The sequence below is a fragment of the Dreissena polymorpha genome, chromosome 4, assembly GCF_020536995.1.
Source record: "Dreissena polymorpha isolate Duluth1 chromosome 4, UMN_Dpol_1.0, whole genome shotgun sequence".
Lineage (NCBI taxonomy): Eukaryota > Metazoa > Mollusca > Bivalvia > Myida > Dreissenidae > Dreissena > Dreissena polymorpha.
In genome coordinates this window covers 125,630,343-125,652,126 of record NC_068358.1, presented here as the reverse complement: position 1 = coordinate 125,652,126, position 21,784 = coordinate 125,630,343, and the positions used below count along the sequence as shown (strand labels likewise).

At 35.7% G+C, this 21,784-nt stretch overlaps 2 protein-coding genes across 3 annotated transcripts in view; both read right to left on the bottom strand.

The window, feature by feature from the left end:
* Window positions 1-478: 478 nt before the first annotated feature.
* The window catches only part of LOC127876015 (deleted in malignant brain tumors 1 protein-like), a 48,113-nt gene continuing 26,807 nt past the window's right edge, over window positions 479-21,784 (bottom strand). The window contains exons 13-21 of the mRNA XM_052420841.1: window positions 20,829-20,918; window positions 20,148-20,298; window positions 19,614-19,780; window positions 18,972-19,064; window positions 18,179-18,381; window positions 17,518-17,653; window positions 17,034-17,185; window positions 1,438-1,547; window positions 479-1,289 (exon numbers count right to left, since the gene is read on the bottom strand). Of these exons, the coding sequence (XP_052276801.1) occupies window positions 962-1,289; window positions 1,438-1,547; window positions 17,034-17,185; window positions 17,518-17,653; window positions 18,179-18,381; window positions 18,972-19,064; window positions 19,614-19,780; window positions 20,148-20,298; window positions 20,829-20,918 (1,430 nt within the window). The 3' untranslated portion in view covers window positions 479-961. The remainder of the gene's footprint in view (window positions 1,290-1,437; window positions 1,548-17,033; window positions 17,186-17,517; window positions 17,654-18,178; window positions 18,382-18,971; window positions 19,065-19,613; window positions 19,781-20,147; window positions 20,299-20,828; window positions 20,919-21,784) is intronic.
* Window positions 16,361-21,784, bottom strand: part of LOC127876013 (deleted in malignant brain tumors 1 protein-like) — a 76,114-nt gene continuing 70,690 nt past the window's right edge. The window contains exons 28-29 of one of the 2 annotated variants that reach the window (XM_052420837.1): window positions 16,924-17,033; window positions 16,361-16,775 (exon numbers count right to left, since the gene is read on the bottom strand). In XM_052420837.1, coding sequence (XP_052276797.1) covers window positions 16,454-16,775; window positions 16,924-17,033 — 432 coding nt within the window. In that variant the 3' untranslated portion in view covers window positions 16,361-16,453. The remainder of the gene's footprint in view (window positions 16,776-16,923; window positions 17,034-21,784) is intronic. The other variant, XM_052420838.1, reaches the window with a different exon arrangement.

Below are 21,784 nucleotides of genomic sequence, written 5' to 3'. Positions count from 1 at the left end.
GATCTTGTCAACAGTTATTTCTTTAAACAATTTTGAATTTAACTTATGCGCACACAATACGAGTATTTGTTTACTTTATCAGCGATTACAAAAATAATTCAGTTAAATACTACATTTCAACCATAATTGGAAACATTAAAATCTATGAACCTAATTAAAGTATTCTATGGTCGGGCCATTAATCATGGAGTTACATAAGTGCAGTAGTTGGCACTAGTGGGACAATTTGATTTGTTTTCATTTGTTGGTGGGTAACACGAAAGGTTTCTGCTCGCCAGATAATAACTGACTTTGTCAAAATTTATCAGAAATATTCGATATTACTATGTTATTACGCGGATGGGTTAAATGTGAGACCATAGTGACACGATTTTTTTCTCCGAAAACATATGTGGTTAACGGTCAAGTTTAAGGTCCTAGTAATTGACCCCTCCCCCCACCCCCGAAGAAAACAAAACAAAAACAAAACAACCAACAGTGGTAGTCAAAACTGTGACAAAGCAGCCTGCTGTATTGATCCCAATCATATCAGCTCAATGCACGGGCTACTGGTTACTGTGCCGGGAACATTAGATTTCTGCCAACATGACTGATTGCGAGTATTAAAATTTGTTCTGTTAGAATTAACAACATCGTTTATTACACTTATATTTTATAATAATACATATAATCATAATAATAAAAGAAATAAATAATAATGTGTAACTTTTGTATTATTTAATGAACGAAGAGATTAATCACCAACAAACTAAATCAGAATGTATGCATTTGAAAAAAACTATCAGCAAGATTAAAAAAAATAAACTTGTGCATACAGACTCATAGAACTTCTCGAAATATGCCAATTTATAACCGATCTTTGAAATGGTCGTATCTCCAATAGATCTTTTTCAAATTACTGGTACTCGTATTTATAACACTTGCTTAATTTTGGCGAAAGAAATGTCTTTTTTTCGGAAACTCAGGCGTGGTTTCCATACGACTTTGTCTGTTCGACATCAGAAGCCCCATTCTCATCTGTTTTCGAATCAGAGCCCCTGACACCCTCATAGGTTACGTCAAAAGATGACTTCGTGACGTCATCGACAGGTTGCACGTGAACGTTTCTTCTTATGATGGGATTGCAGGTCTGTGTGCATGGGCGACTGTAATCAGACGTGCTACAAAACGTGGCGTGGCAAATCACGTGGATTCCCTGATGATCGTTCGTATACTCAAAGTCTTTGAACACAAATCTCGTCTCGTGCGTGGACTGCGAGATCAGGTGAGTGTTGGTGTCTACTTCACAACTAAAAATACAAACACGTGAATTATGCATCGGCTATTTAAAAACATTTATCAAACACTCCAGCAAATCCCAGGCAAAACGCTTTTTTCAGCAAAATCATGTAAGCGAACAAAATAAATCACTCATATATTTCAACCACATTGCCTTACCCGTTTTGGATAAGATTATATCGCAGGTGGTCCGGCGACGTAGGCGTAGGTTTCGTGTAGCACGTGTGCACGCGCATCTTCACCGTCCAGTCCGTGGCCTGGGTGAACACCTTCACATACACGTCCGTTCCCACGGGCACGCGCAGAGGATTGCTGGGAACCGGCTGCTGAAAGTTCGGGTCCAGGTAGAACGTCATGTTCACCGTATAGTGGCTCACGCCAGAAACTAACGGGCCGAATTGATTGTTGTTTTCGTGCTCAATGTGACCTGAATCACACAAATATTGATTATGGTTTGGTTGTTGTTTTTGGGCAGGGGACGGGAACGTCGGCGATGTCAAAAGCCACAGAAAACATGCAAGATCAAATAGTTGTGCAATATTTGCTTAGACCTGTACGATTTCTCTTCTCTTCTGTACAAACGTCTTTTGTTAGGTAGTACAACGACGCTTATACCATACGAAATCATGGATGAAATGAGTTGCGTGTCTCATTTATTTATCCCGATTATGCACGCCATCGAATCAACCAGCATCTTTTACTTCTATAGTATTGACAGAATCATGTATTAAACTGTACTCTGATAATGATACTCCGTATACCCAGTTATTTCTATGCAACTCCTACTCATACCGGAAGAGCTCTCGTTCCTCTGTACGTCACACTCTACACCGACCGTCCAGTTGTAATGGCGGATGATGAACGAGTGAACGGGGTCTCTCTCCGCGTACACGAGCTGGTTCGAGTAGACGAGAACGTCGTGCCTTACCTGCAAATCAAAATCAAATCTCTTTTGTTTGAGTAAAAAGTAGTCAAAAAAGACTAGACTAGATTTAAAACATTGAAATAAGAAATAAAAACAAACAATTTATCAGATCTCAGCATAGATGCTTAACGCAGCTTTTGGTTTTACATATTGACATATTAAGATGAAAAAAATACAATATTTACATTATAAATGAGCGGTCGCGATGAAATCGACTTTTGGTTAAATTGTGTTTCTTTTATAAGCGCCCAAAAACAAACAGTGATATAAATTTAAACAAGTTTAAAGCCACACACATTGAAATGAAATGCATGGCATAGTAAATTTAATTATAAATTAGAAACAGATTTTATCTATGCAAATTAGAATATATCTGGTGGTTACAAGGTAGAAATCCTTCTTTTTTTGCGCTTTACAACTTAAAAATAATCGCGTTTGTCGAAATGGACGTAAACGTATAAAATTCCTACTTTCGGTTTTAAAATTAAAAATAAATAAATATAAATAACTTGCTAACTAGGCTATAGATTTACTGACAATTTTGCCCACTTTCAAACTGCATCTATATGTATTGATTATCATGTATTTCATTTCAAGGTGTGTATGTTTAAAGCAAGAGGTTTATTTCATTTCAAGGTGTGTATGTTTAAAGCAAGAGGTTTTCAATCTATTTTGCTAAGACAAAAACTGGACAGTTACCGTTTCACTCGTGATGCATTCTCTGAGACCCTGCTGAAACACCACGTGATACCAAGAATCCACGCCCATGCACGTGTTCTCTCCCAGGTAGATGTCGGATGCACGTGCGCTCGGGTACACGCGGCGCAGCATGCCCACTTGGATGTCCCAGCCAGTTTAGCTGCACCCAACCCGAATGGCGTCTTGCAAAGTGTAACCTGATACGTATTTAATTTTAAATGACGCCCGTCTAGATACATCTCGCCAGAAATAAGTACATTGTATTGACAATTTAACCTGCCCATATATATATTACTAGAAATGACATCGATCTAGATGTACATTACTTAAATGAAGTTTTGCATCGGGAAACTCTGTTAAATATATTACTAGGAATGGAGCTCACCCTTGATTGACCACAGGCGAACAATTACCTGTTCTTTGAAAAATCCGAAAATCTATTTCAAGAAAAACGCAGATCAAATATACCAGTTGAAATCAAGCACATTAAGCTTAATCCACCCAAATGAAGTATGCAATAGGAAACCCTATCAAATATATCACTACAATGTCGTCTCTTTCGCTGTACTCCACCCAAATGAAGTCTTTAAGTGTGTAACGTCATCAAACTTTATTAAAAATGATGCACATTTAGCTGCGCTTGACCCGAAATGAAGTCTTCCAACATGAAATCCTGTCAAATACATAACTTGAATGTCGTCCATCTAGCTGTAGTCCTGCCAAATGAAGTCTTGCAGATGGTAAACTCATAAAATATTTTATTAGAAAAGATGTACCTATGTCTGTACTCCATCCAAATGAAGTTTTACACTGCAAAACCCACTCAAATCTTTTAACTGAAACGAAGCCCATCTAGCAGTTCCCAGGCCACATGAAGTATTGCATTGTGTAGCCTGCTCAAATACATTACAGGAAAGGACGCCCGTTTTACTGTAACCCTTTCGAATGGCGTCGTGCAATGTGAAACCCCCTCTAATATATATTACTAGAAATTACTAAATCACCCAAATGAAGTATTGCAATGGGAAATCTGCGCAAATATAACACTAAAATGACGCTACTATAGTGGTACTCCACCCATATGAAGACTGGCATCGTGTAACCTGCTTAAATATCAATCGTAACATTTCTTCCATCTCCGGAGTCTCCGTAAAGAGGGGACTCGTATCTTTAATCGGGAACCCTCGGACAATTCCGCCATAACGGCGATCGTGTGGTGTAGCCCACTGTCCGAAGCGTTCAGATTGTCGTACCTAATCTTGGCTTTGATACACCCAATGTGTGATCCGCCTGCGTTATAATGCTATTCACGATGCAGACTGAAGTACCTCAATACTTTATCCGAAATAATTGTTAAAATAGGGTTATAAATTTTATTTGAATTATTATATTGAACAGTCATAGAACATCACTGTCTTTGAAAGCAACAAATGTTAGAATTATTCTTATAAATGAAAAATTACTATGCTTTGTTTACAAATAGGCGAATATGAAAGTGAAACAAGATTTTTTGTTCAGTGCTGTAATACTCGTGATATAACATCGATTAAATGAAGTTTATTATAATTATTAGATATGATAGTATTATATAAATAAATGATATCTTATCAATCTTTGCAATGGTAAATAACAGTCTTTAAATAATAATTATAATTCCTATAGTTAGATCACATGTACATCTATTTGGTTGAGTATATTATAATTATTAAAAAGAAAAATGAACTTAATTACAATAGTAGTTATTATGGAAGCAGAAAAAGTTTAGAATTTATAACCCTTCATTGACAATAACAACTTATTTTTTCTTTGATCTAGGCCAAAATCTGGTGTTTTGAACGATTCTAGTTGCTGTAGTCTTGTGAATAAAATATACTTTCGCCAAACATTATAGAAATGTAAAACCATATGCAAACACTTAATCTATTCATCAAAGATCCCCATACATGCCTTTATTTACTTTATTACAATAACATGTATATGGTTTGCCACTTAACAACAGCGTATTGTACTGTATACATGTACACATGTAAAAACAATAATGAATTTCATAAATACTTTTCTCTTGCAATTAATTTTACATATGATGTTGATGTACTCAAATGAGAAATGGCTATACATTGTCCATACATGTACATACAGTGTGTACAGGCTTGATTAGCATTATAATTCAAATAAATTATGTTTGTTATATTTTAAATTTAAGTTTAATATATGAACTTTTCTATAGAGCATATTGCACTACCGGTATTCCGTAAGTTCATGAAAAATAAAATAACAGGAGACCGAATGTTATGTTGATAACTTGGATAATACCGTTAGTGCCATCGTGGTTACACATTAAAATCCAGAGGGCGACAATGCGATAGTACGATTGCGACAATGCGATAGTACGACGGCGACACTGCGATAGTACGATGGCGACAATTCGATAATACGATGGCGACAATGCGACAACGCGATAGTACGATGACGACAATGCGACAGTGCGACAATACGATGGCGATAGTGCGATAGTCATATCGTACTGTCGCAATCGTATCATCGAATTGTCGCCATCGTACTATCGCGTTATCGTACTGTCGTCATCGTATTATCGCATTGTCGCCATCTTACTATGGCACTGTCGTCATCGTATTGACGCACTGTCGCCATCGTGTTGTCGCACTGTCGTCATCGTATTATCGCACTATCGCATTGTCGCCATCGTACTATCGCACTGTCGCCATCGTATTGTCGCACAGTCGTCATCTTATTATCGCATTGTCGCCATCGAACTATCGCGTTATCGTACTGTCGTCATCTTATTATCGCATTGTCGCCATCGTACTATCGTCATCGTATTGTCGCACTGTCGTCATCGTATTATCGCATTGTCGCCATCGTGCTATCGCACTATCGCATTGTCGCCCTCTGGATTTTAATGTGTAACCACGAATGCCCTAACGGTGTTCCGTACTTGCAGCATGCGGTCATGGTCGATTTTAAAATATCCGAATGAAACTCTCGTCACTTGATCAAGCAACAATGTATGCCCTGAAGTGACATTTTCTGGTACATTTTATGTTGTTCGATTCGCAAACCCGTCACATCTCAAGTTATATGTCTACCTGTATGAGTCATGATTTCCTTCATAAATTTGAACATGATTGAGCACTAGTGTGACATTAATATTTTAATATTAATATTAATAAAGTAATGATGCGAGGACAATTTTAGCGAACAGGTTTTGTCAGTACTATGAAACATGTTCGCTGAAGTTTCTTTTGCTAGTGTTATTACTAACATTCATAGCACCCCACTCGCTATTATCTTCAGCTGCTAACCTTCAAACTTATGATGTATGTTGCACGGATGGCGAATAATGTTGAGTTTAAATGTATATAATATACTGAACACAGTAAACAAGCAATTTACAAACATAACAACTCGTTTAAAAACTGGTATGCATTTGTATAGATTTATATCTTGAACGTTTTTCTCAAGAGGAAATAATCTAAATGTATAATATGTTACTTCAAAATACTGCAGCAAAATCAAACGGCTCCGCGCTGCCATAATTTGCAGCCAAGTATGATAATATATTTAATATTCCCAGGATGATCTCTTTATATAAATTATATTGACCTGCAGTAGTCTGCCACCAAGGGTTGAATGTCGTCTGCCACCACGGAAATGTAGTGCTTTCATATTCTATAACGGACACCGTCGTCTCGTATATGTTTGCTTCAATCATAGTAAAAATAATCATGTAAACAAAAATGGAATACGTCCATGTTTCAATTAAAGTAAACATGCTGACGTAAACGAATGTGTTCTTTTACTGCACAGGTGGTTAGCGTGTGGCTATGATATTAATTAGTGAAAACATCATTTTGAATGATAAATAATCATATTATAACGAAAAATTAACTTTTATAAAAAAAATTTTTTCACTATCAAATATATATATAACAAGGTATGCAACTCAAAATCACCCCAAAACGGGGTACATTGCTTTGAACAGCCATATCTTCATCAATTGTGCAGCGATTTTCACGATCTCGGTCTTATTCAACGCAGAAATGAATTTCCTTTCTGGAAATGTAGATGTATTGCAGTATTTTTACAAACGCTGTGTCAACGTTTAAGAAATAACACGATACACAACTCGCATGACCCAGTTGACAGTGATCATGCTGTCTTTAAGACTGAAATTTTCACGGAGTAAAGGGCATCTTCCCTGCCAAGTTAATGTACCTCGATACCATAATTCAATAAAACGTATGAAAAAACATTACTACCGTGCTTGTCGTTTCATTATGCATCAAAACTAACTGTCCAGCGCCGTTTGAAACCTTTGTTTACATATATTTCAAGTGACCCATATTTTCAAAAACAAACGGTGTGCGTGCGGAGTTTTGTTACGGGTGATTTCATTGGTCCAAAGCGAAGGTGTGTCTTGGTTCCCAGCTTCTACACGATCTCATTAGTAAACGTGGGAACCGAAGTTTCCCGCGGTATGTCAAATTTGTACACTACGCAGTTTGTGTATACTGATTTTAATTACATAATGGATTTAAATGGTGAACAAATCGATGCGTTAAACAAGGTAACAAACGGTCACAATGTTTTAATACTTGGCTCAGCAGGCACTGGTAAAACGCACTTAATTAAACAGATAGAAAAATCATTAAAAAAGAATAACAAAAATGTAGCAATAACAGCCACCACTGGAATAGCATCTGCTCTCTATGCAAATGCGATGACCATTCACAAATGGTCGGGAATAGGCGACGGTCGCTACAACACGGGTGAAGTCAAGAGCGTAGTCGAACATTATGCTGAATTCGCAATTGTAAGAGACAGACTGAAAACAACAGATGTCCTTATAATTGACGAATGCTCAATGTTGAGCAAGAAGTTCTTCGAGTCATTAGACCAAGTTTGCCAAATTAGAAACCCGGATAAGTTGTTTGGTGGAATTCAACTAGTATTAAGTGGGGATTTTAAACAACTCCCCCCTGTTCCAAATCCCTTGTATGCTGAAGAAGGTGAATTTTGTTTTCAATCAGAATTATTTACAAAAGTGATACCCCACAGGATAATCCTTAGAGAAGTAGTAAGACAAAGCGAACCACATCTTATTAAGGCTATTAAAGAAGCTGCTGATGGTGAAATGTCAATTGATAGTATCAATTTTATTAAAACCCTAGAGAGACCATTGACAGACGCAAGTGACTGTGTAAAGCTGTTTTCTCGTAATGAAAAGGTTGATCAACACAATCGTGATTGTATACTTGAATACCCTGGAGAACTGTACGAGTTCAAGTCACACGATGACGGGGACAGACATTTTTTAGAAAAAATGATTGCACCAAAAATACTGTGGCTTAAAATTGGCTCACCAGTCATGCTGTTGAAAAATATATCAGATAAACTTGTAAATGGACTTCAAGGACATGTGCATAGCATCACAGACATGGGACCAGTGATAGAATTTACATCTCTGCAAACCAAATTACAGTTAGAAAAACACAGATTTGCAGGTAATTTATTTTTTGTTTGCTTATATATAAACATTATATAATACATGACTATTGTGTACATTGCTTATCAATCTAGAATACATGGTTGATTATGTCTTAAACAGTTTAATTTAAAGTTATGAAAGAAGAAAGTTTAGATCAAAGATAAGATACAATACGATTTTTCACCTTGTAGATAGCTAAACAACTAAGTTACTTAATATTTAGTTTTCAGTCCATCGAAAAATGCAGAAGTTGCTGTACGCACTCAGTATCCAGTTAATCTGAGCTTTTCGATGACCATTCATAAATCTCAAGGATTAACTCTAAATAGGTGAGTAAATTTGTACATTTGCATGCAATCAAATACAATATTTGTTATTATTTAATATTACTGTGTAACTGGTCAAAATTTTACCTAAACATCAGTTACATAGTTACATTACATTGTTTATTGGTCACATGCTTAAAGTTTTATTGCATAATATGAGCATACCTATTAACATATGCCACTGGAAAAGTACCATTTATTACATTCCATAACAAACCCAAAATTAATTCCATCCATTAATACAACAAACATGTGACATGTCTGTCACTGTCAAAGTATCACATACATTTACATATGATATATTCTTCAAAATTTGCTCAAAAATTCCCAATCTTAAGAATAAGCATAAATAATACCGGTATGTCATAAACAAAAGTTTACTTCTTTCTTTCAGTTAAAAATGCATACATTCTAAGATGTTATGTCCACAGTATTTTAATACATACTATACGTTATCCTTGTTTACAAATAAAAAGAATACCAAAATTCCCAATTGTGCATGTACTTTTTCCTGAAGAGATCAGAAAAAGACCCGTCCTTACATAACAGCTATTGATACACTACAGTGATAACAGACTTGGGTCCTATATTAGAACTTCTAAGAGAAAATTCAGTAAATTCTTAAATTTGTTTAAGTCATAGCCAGATGCATTAGTTTACTGGTAACTGTGCCTTACATAACATAATATATAAACAATAATATACATAATATTCGGAACAGTTTATTTTGTTTTGTCTTGTCAGAGAAAATATATCTGAGTGTTTTATCAAATTTATTAAATGAAAAAATAAAATAAAATTATGCACATATTTATTAACATTACACTAGTATCAAATAAGAACTTAAATATTTCTCCAGTTGTTCACATGGGGAAACGTCCAACATATCAGAATAGACGAAATCAACTAAATAATCAAATTAGTTTGAATATGAAGTATTAACAAAATATTTTATAGAGTAATTGCTTAATATAATAAATATCATTCATTTCAATCCATAATTTAAAGCATTTCATAAGGTGTATATTTCAAATAAGACAGTAATTCTGATAATGTGTGTAATAAAGTACAAAGCAAACCGTTTCAAAATATTAAAATGAACAAAAAGGGTAACATAAATTTAGTTTAAATCACTGACTTACAATGTATATCACTGAGCACTTAATAAAATAAATTACAATTTGGTTATTAACCAACTCTTAAAGGGGCCTTTTCACAGATGTTTGCATGTATTGAATTTTGTCATAAAAGCTTAATTTTGATACATGCAAACATGGGATCAAGTAAAAAATCAAGAATACAATTTACAAAAGAAGAAAAAAAGTAAACTTCAACAGGGCTCGAACCACTGACCCCTGGAGTCCTGGAGTAAAAGCCTACACACTTAGATCACTCAGCCAACCGTGCTCTTACCATGATGGATGTATTGAATTCTTTATATAAGCAATCCTCGTAGTTTCACTAAATGTAACAACAACAACAGAACTCTACAAATTATTCAATAGTTTCATGCTGCAACACTTTATTATTTTCAGGTTTTAATGTCCCCCACTATAGTAGTAGGGAACATATTGTTTTTGCCCTGTCTGTTGGTTGGTCTGTTGGTTGGTTGGTTGGTCTGTTGGTTGGTTTGCGCCAACTTTAACATTTTGCAATAACTTTTGCTATATTGAAGATAGCAACTTCATATTTGGCATGCATGTGTATCTTATGAAGCTGCACATTTTGAGTGGTGAAAGGTCAAAGTCAAGGTCATCCTTCAAGGTCAGACGTCAAATATATGTGGCCCAAATCGCTTATTTTATGAATAATTTTGCAATATTGAAGATAGCAACTTGATATTTGGCATGAATGTGTATCTCATGGAGCTGCACATTTTGAGTGGTGAAAGGTCAAGGTCAAGGTCACCCTTCAAGGTCAGAGGTCAAATATATGTGTCCCAAATCCCTTATTTTATGATAACTTTTGCAATATTGAAGATAGCAACTTGGTATTTGGCATGCATGTGTATCTCATGGAGATGCACATTTTGAGTGGTGAAAGGTCAAGGTCATCCTTCAAGGTCAAAGGTCATATATAAGGGGACATAGTGTTTCACAAACACATCTCTTGTTTTAATTTTGTTAATTTACCAAAATGTGAAAAGGCCCCTTTAAAAGTGTAATGTGTTACTTTTGGGGTTATACTAAGTTGCCTCATTTCAGAAACACACAAGAGCCAAACCCACCAGGGATATATACATTGCAAGACATGCAGCTGATACAAGAGAGCATAGACAATGTGGAGATGAATGAAAATGTAACTAGCCAGGAAGAATTTGATAGTGAATTTGATGAACTGATCCTAAAAATAAGTAGTGTTAAAGATGATTTGAATCTTCCAGATGATTTAAATCTGGATCAAATTCTAGATCAGATATATTTCAAGAATCCAGTCACTGCAATGCAAGATCATGTAAATAGGATCATAAATGATATGAACAAAATAAAATACATTCAGTTCTGCAAAAAGGAGTATGCATTTTATTCAGCACTGATTGAGTCTTCAAACACTGAACCAATTCGGCCTTTTACAGCTAAACAGCAAACAGAGTTTTACTCTAATGTGCATGCTCATCAAACTAGTGCTGAATTCCGAATGAACTGTTTAACTTTATTCGAGGACTCGCGATTCACAGATTATCATGTCCACATTTGTTTTAATGTGTCTAATCAAATACGAAAATATGTGTTGCAGAGCAATGTTGAACGATTGCCAGTTGTTCAGCGACACATATCAAATAGATCTGTGACAAATGAATCACATGCAAGAGTAAGATACATTGGCAGTTACTGCATAGCTAAAATCCTGCACAAGAATAAACAAAAGAAAAAAAAAACAATATGTACAAATTAGACAGTGACTCAATTAGTAAATACAATGATTCATTGAAGTTGGTTAATGTGTTAGAAAGTCTGAAGGTAGAAGAACAGTACATTCAGTCCATCACCAAAGAACCAGAGTCACTCATAGACATTGCATGCAAGCAATACGGACAAAGATTACTTACCAACATATCAGATGAATTGTACCATTTTTTCCTGGAACTTACTCGAAGAACCTTAGAATTGTTGATTGATGAAAATTTAAACAAGTATGGGAGTGAAATGTTTGAAAAGATCAAAGAAAAAATTCTGTCAAATAATACACTTTTCAAATCCTTTGCCAATACTATAGAACACAGTGTAAAGGACAAGCAGCTAGAACATGGTGTAAAAAAGCAAGTTTATAATCTGATAATTGAACTTTTCCTGATGGTTATGGTTAATCAGTTTCGCAAAGACCTTCTTGAGAGTTTTAATATTAAGAAGAAAATGGCCCACAGGAAGCAAGTACGAGTTTCAGAGACAGGCATTCATGACAAAAAAACTTCAAGAAAAGGTAAGGCCCCAGCCGTTAAGAAGGCACAACTCAAAAAAGATGAACAACATGTGGAAGAAATTTCATCAGAGGAAGAATATGTAAGTGTTTCATATGATGAACCTAGTACATCTAGTGGTATATATGCTAAAAAGGGAGCGAGAAAGAAGAACATATCTTCACCAGTTTTTGAAGGTGAAATTTCTGAAGAAGTAAGTATTGCTGTTAAGTCCCAAATGGCTACTAAAGTCAAAAAGTCACACAAAAAAGGGAAAACAAGTAGCACAGGTAAAGGCCCAGCACCGAAGAAATTACAACACAAAGCAGGTCAACAAGGTGCACCAGGAATGTGCTCAAAGGAATTAACTTCTGGTGATTTGCCTGATGAGTCAATCACTTCAAGTGGTGTAGTAACAAGAAAAAGTGAAAGAAAAAGAAAGAAAATCCATATACCAGATTTTGAATGTGACTTCTCTGAAAACGAGTATACTGAAACATCCTCTCCAACTGACAAGACTGTTATGTCTTCTGGAGGAGATGAGGTTAAGTGTAAGATTTGTAAAAAGACTGACAATTATTTTCAAGGTCAGAATCAGTGGATACAGTGTGGTGGTTGTAAGTATTCGATACATCGACAGTGTGCTGGACTTCAACACCATATGAAGTGGAAGAAAGTGTTAAAAACAGGGAATCTATTTTTATGTTCATCATGTGAATAACAGTGGGTGTTTGTTAAATTTAGGAAACTTAGGTCAGTAATATTCGAGGTGATTAGCTGTACATTTCAGTTATTTTAAATTAAAGAAATTTAAACTTCAGATTTTGAAGTTTTAAGAGTGTACACAACAGAAGTATATTTTGTGTAATGTCTTTTTTTCTGTTTACTATGTGTTAACATGACCATTTCTTCAGTTTGCCAGTTAAACAGTAATAAAATGTAATGTTTTTTAATCACATAAACTGATCAACTGGGTTGGGATATTTGTGTAATACCTCACTTCAAAAACACATTTTTCTCATTATTTTATTTAAGAGTGATAAATTAATTAAATAGTCCATGCATGCTGCATTTACAAACCATAAGTTAATCTAAAAAGTGTTATATGGAAACAAGTACTCAATGAATTCATCGAGTACTTGAAATTATATCCATCTTTTTTATGTTATAAAATAATAATAAAAAATATTTGGGTAATACCCTTTTCTGGGCGAATCCTTATCTGTTGCTAAAATGAAACATTGTTGTTTAACAAAAACAATTAAAAACTTAATTATTTTTTCAAATGCAACTTCTGATTTCTTACAAAAATAAGTAATAAAGTAATGTCAGATGTGCTATTACTCTTGCTATTAAATAGTTTTCCTTCATTATTTTAGATACTATTATTGTGTTTTGGTAAGTCATATGTCACTTTTAATGTACCATGTTTTTTTAGTTTCATATTCTATTGCACATTTACAATATTTCCACAAATTGAAATTTTTTAATCTTAACATATACAGATCATAACTGAACCATGTTTACTTCTATACAAGCTGTATTTATAGGAATACATACCAGTCAAAATTTAATGTCCAAACCAAATACTTGTTTAGTTAAAGAAGTTTTAATTGTTCTACTTTTTTTTCTATTTGACAAGCAGTATAGCTATTATTTGGCATTATCAGTTAAATGTACATGTATAACCCATCATGTCATTAATGGGTTTTATGATAAACATGTATGGAAAGTTACTTTAATAATCAGGTCAAGTAAAATGGGTTACAATTTACAGCGTTGTTTTGTTGTATGTATGCAAATATTGATTGTATTTGTTTGGGGATGAAAAGAGAAGTGATTGTTTCAGTTTATTGAAATCAGTACAATCTGGTAGTTCAAAAATTAAAGTCTTTAATTAAAAAAAAATCGTTTTTAAGTTTAAAACATATAACAATTTCATTGTATGTATGTTTCACCAAAAATGTCTACAGCCGTTACTTGGTGTCTACCAGGGATGTATAATAGATCTTTTATACATCCCTGGTGTCTACTTTGCGTTGTTCAATCTATCTAGATGTATTCAAATGTAAACTGAAACAAACACTAATTAGCACCTCCCCTTTTTATTGTATTCCTAACAAAATCGATGTCGCGGCAATTACCAAGTTACTGCAGCCATAACTGGGCGTGTGCTGTTGTAAGGTGATCCACCAAACTTTTTTTCTGTTTAATAACCACACTGAAAACTACTAAAAGCAGATGACACAATCGAAGTGAATGTCTGATGATAATTCCGCCAATACGGTTCCCACGTTTACTAATGAGATCGTGTAGAAGCTGGGAACCAAGACACACCTTCGCTTTGGACCAATGAAATCACCCGTAACAAAACTCCGCACGCACACCGTTTGTTTTTGAAAATATGGGTCACTTGAAATATATGTAAACAAAGGTTTCAAACGGCGCTGGACAGTTAGTTTTGATGCATAATGAAACGACAAGCACGGTAGTAATGTTTTTTCATACGTTTTATTGAATTATGGTATCGAGGTACATTAACTTGGCAGGGAAGATGCCCTTTACTCCGTGAAAATTTCAGTCTTAAAGACAGCATGATCACTGTCAACTGGGTCATGCGAGTTGTGTATCGTGTTATTTCTTAAACGTTGACACAGCGTTTGTAAAAATACTGCAATACATATACATTTCCAGAAAGGAAATTCATTTCTGCGTTGAATAAGACCGAGATCGTGAAAATCGCTGCACAATTGATGAAGATATGGCTGTTCAAAGCAATGTACCCCGTTTTGGGGTGATTTTGAGTTGCATACCTTGTTATATATATATTTGAAAGTGAAAAATTTTTTTTTCATAAAAGTTAATTTTTCGTTATAATATGATTATTTATCATTCAAAATGATGTTTTCACTAATTAATATCATAGCCACACGCTAACCACCTGTGTTTTACTGTATATGTTTTTTTCCAAAGTTTTAATGATGGTTATATTTCTTCAAAATTTTAAAGTTGCTAGTATAACCGTATTAACGAATTTTAGGGTGGGCACCACAACAGGGTCGGTCGAATTAGTATAAACAAACACGGTTAAGGCCTAACACAAACTTGTTATTCGACTTGACCGTTGCAGTGTTCCCTTTATTAACATTTAAAGCGCATCATCAATGGTAACTCAAATGGCTTTTTAGATTGCCCAGTGGTTTTAATACTCACTTCTTACAGTAATGTTTCATTGAGACTAATCGAAATATTCACCTTTTATTTAAAAGTAAGAGTTTTGGTCAAAGGGAAATACAATGCCAATTACTTTGTCATATTCGAGGACCTTAATTAAATAAATGCAATGCCTGATTATAGCCTTTAACACTCGTTGTGTGGTTTGCTTCATGGTATTTCATGGTAAGTCACATGTTGGTTGTTTTTTAATCGCCGTTATTTGAAGACCAAGGGTATTATACAGACACGTGTATTTTTTCGCGAATTTTATTTGAGATATTTATTAATTGATTATGTTATTTTCCAATTATTTGTTGAAACGTTACTTTTCCAAGATCGTGTCAACAGTTTGTTTTTCAAGCACTTTTGAATTTAACTAATGCGCACACTATACGAATATTTGTTCACTTTATCAGCGATTACAAAAATAATTCATTTAAATAATAAATTTCAGCCATAATTGGAAACACAAAAATCGACCAATCTAATAAACGTATTCTATGGTCGGGTCATTTAGTACAGATCGAATTTCATGGAGCTACTTATGTGTAGTAGTTAGCAATGGTGGGGACATTTTTTTTCATTTGAAGATGAGTTGGTGGTTAACATGAAAGGTATCTGCTCTTCAAATAATACCTGACTTTGTCAAAATTTATCAGAAATATTCAATAAAACTAAGTTGTTACGCGGATGGGTTAAATGTTCCACCATAGTGACACGATTATTTTTCGAAAACATATGTGGTTAACGCTCAATTTTCAGGACCTAGTTCAACTCACCACTAATTGCTACCCCCCCCCCCCACCCGCCCCCCCCCGCCCCCCCCCCCCCCGACCCAAAGAAAAACTCACAAACTAAAAACAAAACAAATCAACCATCAGTGGTAGTTTAAACTGTGTATTAGAAACCTGTAGTGATCCCCATCTTATCAGCTCATTGCACGGGCTACTGATTACTGTGCTTGGAACATTATATTTCTGCCAACATTTCAGTTATTAAAAATTGTCCAGTTTGAATTAATAACATTGTTTATTGCACCAATACATTTATTATAATCATAAAAATAACACTTTTGGCGAAAGAAAATGTCTTATTTCCGAAACTTAGGCGTGGTTTCCATACGACTTTGTCTGTTCGACATGAGCGGCCTCATCTGTTTTTGAATCAGAATCCCTGACACCCTCATCGGTGACGTCAAAAGAAGATTTCGTGACGTCATCGACAGGTTTCACGTTGACGTTTCTTCTGATAATGGGATTGCAGGTCTGTGTGCATTGGCGACTGTAATCAAACGTGCTACAAAACGTGGCGTCGCACATCACGTGGATTCCCTGATGATTGCTCGTGTACTCGAAGTCTTGGAACACAAATCTCGTCTCGTGCGTAGACTGCGAGATCAGGTGAGTGTTGGTGTCTACTTCACAACTAAAAATACAAACATATGAAATGCATATCGAATATGTAAAACAAATTTTTATGAAGTTTAAATAACGCATAGGAAAATCCTTGTTTTAGCAAACTTGCCTAAAAGTAGAACAGAAATTGCCCATACATTGAAACCAAACTGCCCTACCCGTTCTGGATAAGGTTGTATCGCAGATGGTCCGGTGACGTAGGCGAAGGCTTTGTATAGCAGGTGTGCACGCGCATCTTCACCGTCCAGTCAGTGGCCTGGGTGAACACCTTCACATACACGTCCGTGCCCACAGGCAAGCGCAGAGGATTGCTGGAAATCGGTTGCTGGAAGTTTGGGTCAAGGTAGAACGTCATGTTCACCGTATAGCCAGACAACAGCGGGCCACCTTGATGGTTATTGTTTTCGTGCACTATGTGACCTGAATAACATACCGATTTATTGATGATGATTTCATAGATGTCAAAACCAATACCAAACATGCAAGGTCAAATAACTGTACGGTATTTGCTTGAATTTGTACGATTTGTCTACTTAAAAAGCATACTACGTTTAACTGGTTCTGTACACTGATGTTTGTACCGAACCGATTCGTAGAAGCAACAAGTTGTGTGTCTCCATTTAATAAGTATGATTATGCGTTCTATGGAAGAAACATTATTGAGACTAATACAGTATTGACAGATTCCTGTATTTTAACAGTACTCTGGTATTGATACCCCCAAATTACTTCTACGCTTAGCGCACTCATACCGGACGAGCTATCGTTCCTCTGTACGTCACACTCTACGCCGACCGTCCATATGTAATGGCGGATGATAAACGAGTGAACGGGGTCTCTCTCTGCGTACACGAGTTGGTTCGAGTAGACGAGAACGTTGTGCCTTACCTGGAAATCAAAATCAAATCTTTTTTAGAGTAACAAGTTGTCAAAATAGACTAGGACTTTAATACATTAAGTGATTATTCGAATTAAGAAATTAATATATATATATTATTGCATCCAGCAGAGATCCTTAACGCAGCTGTTTGTTATACAAACTGACTTTTTAAGATGAAAACATATATTTCACCTTTTCAGTATAAAGGGATAACGATTAGCGGGCTCACTGAAGTCAATTTTCTTTTTAAAGTGCCTGTCTTTTACAGCGCCAAAACAGTGATTAAACAGTTATACACTAAATCAAGAAGTTGCCAATGTATTATGCCACGACAAGAAACGACAATCTGACGATTGGCAACCTCAAAAGACAAAATTACGTTTTATTTAACGTATTTACCATCTTATAGACTAAAAAGAATATTAACAATCACTTTAACAGAAAAATTAACGGCAAATTGATTTGACAAGCATATATTCAATATATATAGTGTTTAATCTGAAATTATGTTGACAGGTCATCCTGTTTATTACCGTTTCACTCGTGATGCATTCTCTGAGACCCTGCTGGAAGACCACGTGGTTCCAGGACTCCACGCCCATGCAAGTGTTCTCTCCCAGGTAGATGTCGGATGCACGTGCGTTCGGGTACACGCGACGCAGCATGTCCATGTCCACCTGGATGTCCCAGCCAGTCTCGCTGCATCCCACCCGAATGGCGTCTTGAACGGTGTTACCTGGGCATATATATAACAAGCAATGATGCTGCAATCTACCATCATGGAGTCTTGCACGGTGTAATCTGGTCAATATTTTATCATAACATGACGACCGTCTCGCTGGATACCACTTGAAAAGCATCTTGCAATGTGTTACTTGCACAGATATGTTATTATGTTATTATAAATAACCAATGAACCCTACCTGGAAAATGCTTTAAACATGTTCTGATTATCAAATACCGTTTAAATCACACTAATATATTCGGTTCGTAACATTCACACGTCAAATATATGACAATGATGACAATTGCATACCGATTTAAAAATATTATAGAAGGGAACATAAACATTTTTTTTATTTTATTCAATAAAAGACATACAATGTACACATGGGAACATAAACATATTGAATTGTTTACAACCTTAAAGCCAGTTTAAAAAGATACACATGCTGTCACGCAGTTTGTATTAAAGGGAATCATGTTTATGTTTCCATTGCTATGAAAACAGAATCAGTTAGCTCCACTGAAAGTGAAGCTTACGAATAAGTGATTGGTCTTCAATTGACATTTAAAAAAAGTTATCTTTATATATATTTTATTGACCTGCAGTAGTCTGCCACCAAGGGCTGAATGTCGTCTGCCACCACGGACGTACAGTTGTGTAATAATCCATTTTTGTCGTGTCGTACATGTATGCTGTAATTACGAAAACAAGTAAAAGTAAACGAAATGGTAAACATTTACGCTCCAGTTTCAGTCCTTAAGTACCAAACGGTATACGTGTATGATTTTAGTAAATGCACTAGGGCACTAGTACTGATAATTGATGTTCCAATCCTATAATTAATAAACGAAAACAAAATAGAAAACATGTTTTCATTATGGAAAACGAAAACCAGCAGTAAATACCGATATGTTACATAAAAATTATCGTTAACATGATAGTAACAACGAAATGGATATCACGTTTTCTTCTAATTATTGTTAACGAAAACCAAATGGTAAACATTAATGATTTAATAATAGTAAACGTGCAAACATGATAACAAAATGTTCAACACGAATGTTTTTATTATAGTTGTTTAGTAATAAATGTATAACACTTGCTGACAACGTCAATCGGAAAAGGAAAATGATTTTTGATAAGTATATGTAATAATGATATCTTCGATTCGATATACAGCATTATTGGCATTATTGAGTAGCAATTATCATAGAAATAATCAACAGGAGATAGTATGTTACCATAACAGTCCATCCCTGCATCCTCCGTATGTGTACAATCGTGAGAGCCCCATGCCTGATGACTGCACTGGCTGAGGCTTGATTCATACCCATTACATTCAAGGTTGTCCAACCAAATCTGACCGGAGCCTTGGCCAAAATGCGAATTGCTGTAAGCCTGTCCGTAACTAGAGTAACATAAATAATCGTTTGGAAAATAATGTTAAACTCCGTATACCGAAAACAGTAAATGCATACGAAAAATGTTTTCCTCTTGAGTCTTTTCGTATGTAAATTTTAAAACTATAATGCACATAATTCACATATATTATATCATACATAAAATATTAATTACTGCACATAAGCTTGTTTGATGTTAATGCAATACGTCATGTTGATAGTAACACGTTAAATTTCACCGTAACAGGCATACAGAGCTGATATATTAACTGATATAAATTGCATGTTTGTAAAACATGTCGGTGTCTCTTGAAAAAAAATTAAAAGCGTTTTCACAACAAAACAAGGAGTACACTAATATGCATTTTACTTCACCTTGATCCCTGGTAAAAACCAAGCTGTCTGCAAATCACCTTGACATCGTTATGGTCAAAGTGGTCATCACAAATGGTTCCCCATTGACCATTGTGGTAGACTTCCACACGTCCACTGTAATAGTTGGGGCCGTTCACCAGCCGGACTGGATCTGTGATAATGTTAAAATAATAGGGTACGTGTTGAAACTTCAAAAAGCAAGTTATAGTTTGGAACCGTATAAAATTCGTTGAGATGAAGTGGAAAATGAGAAGAAGTACATACTTTTCTTAAGTCGTTTTGACAAGAACATACCAGGAAAATAAATGTTTGTTTCACTTACATCTAAAAATTAACAGGGTAGCTCGGTCGGATAAGCCCCTTTTCTCATTAGCTTTGTTTGTGTCTCATAAACAATATGCAATGACGTGCCGAAAGCTCCTATAAACATTCTTTTTTTTAGTTGATTTAAATTTAACACTAAGGGAATGTTGCAAAAAATGATCGCAAACTCGGCAGTTATTTAAGCGAATAAGATGGAATTAAGCAAAAAATGATCGAAAACTTAATCTGAAATACTTATCGGATTACACAAACAAATAGAGTCGGAGAAGTTAGCGGAAACAAGCAACATTTTGCTTAACGTGTAATTGTTTACCTAAATGCAAGACTCGATTATTTTATTTATTGATTGTACATTACCATCTATGTAAGACGTCATGCTGTGTCGATGAGTAGCTGTTTCTGTGTAGTATTGGCCTGTGTATTCAGCAGTGTAGTAACCCGATTGAACTACAAATGAAAATAGCACTATTACATGCGTTGTAAAGTTTATCTAATTTGTTGTTTCGTTTTCTAAACGCCATGTTTACAAAAAAGATAATTGTTTCAAAATTCAACTTATTTTTAACCGTTTTGCTCATCAGACAGAAAGACAGACAAACAGACAGACAGACAGATTGACAGACAGACAGACATACAGACGAGAGACAGACAGACAGACAGACAGACAGACAGACAGACAGACAGACAGACAGACAGACAGACAGACAGACAGACAGACAGACAGACAGACAGACAGACAGAAAGACAGACAGACAGACAGACAGACAGACAGACAGACAGACAGACAGACAGACAGACAGACAGACAGACAGGCAGGCAGGCAGGCAGGTAGACAGGCATGCAGGCACGCAGGCAGGCACGCAGGTAGGCACGCAGGCAGGCACGTAGGCAGGCAGGCACGCAGGCAGAGACACAGAGAGTGACACAGAGAGAGACACAGAGATAGAAACAGAGATGGACACACAGAGAGACACAGAGAGACAGCGAGAGAAACACATAGAGAGAGACACAGAAAGAGACACAGATAGAGACAGATAGAGACAGATAGAGAGAGACAGAGAGAGACACAGAGAGAGACAGAGAGAGACACACAAAGAGAGAAAGAGAGAGACACACAGAGAGAGACACAGACGGAGAGAGAGAGAGAGAGAGAGAGAGAGAGAGAGAGAGAGAGAGAGAGAGAGAGAGGAGAGAGAGAGAGAGGAGAGAGAGGAGAGAGAGAGAGGGACACACACACACACACACACACACGCAGAGAGAGACACACAGAGAGAGACACAGACAGAGACAGAGAGACAGACAAAGAGAGACAC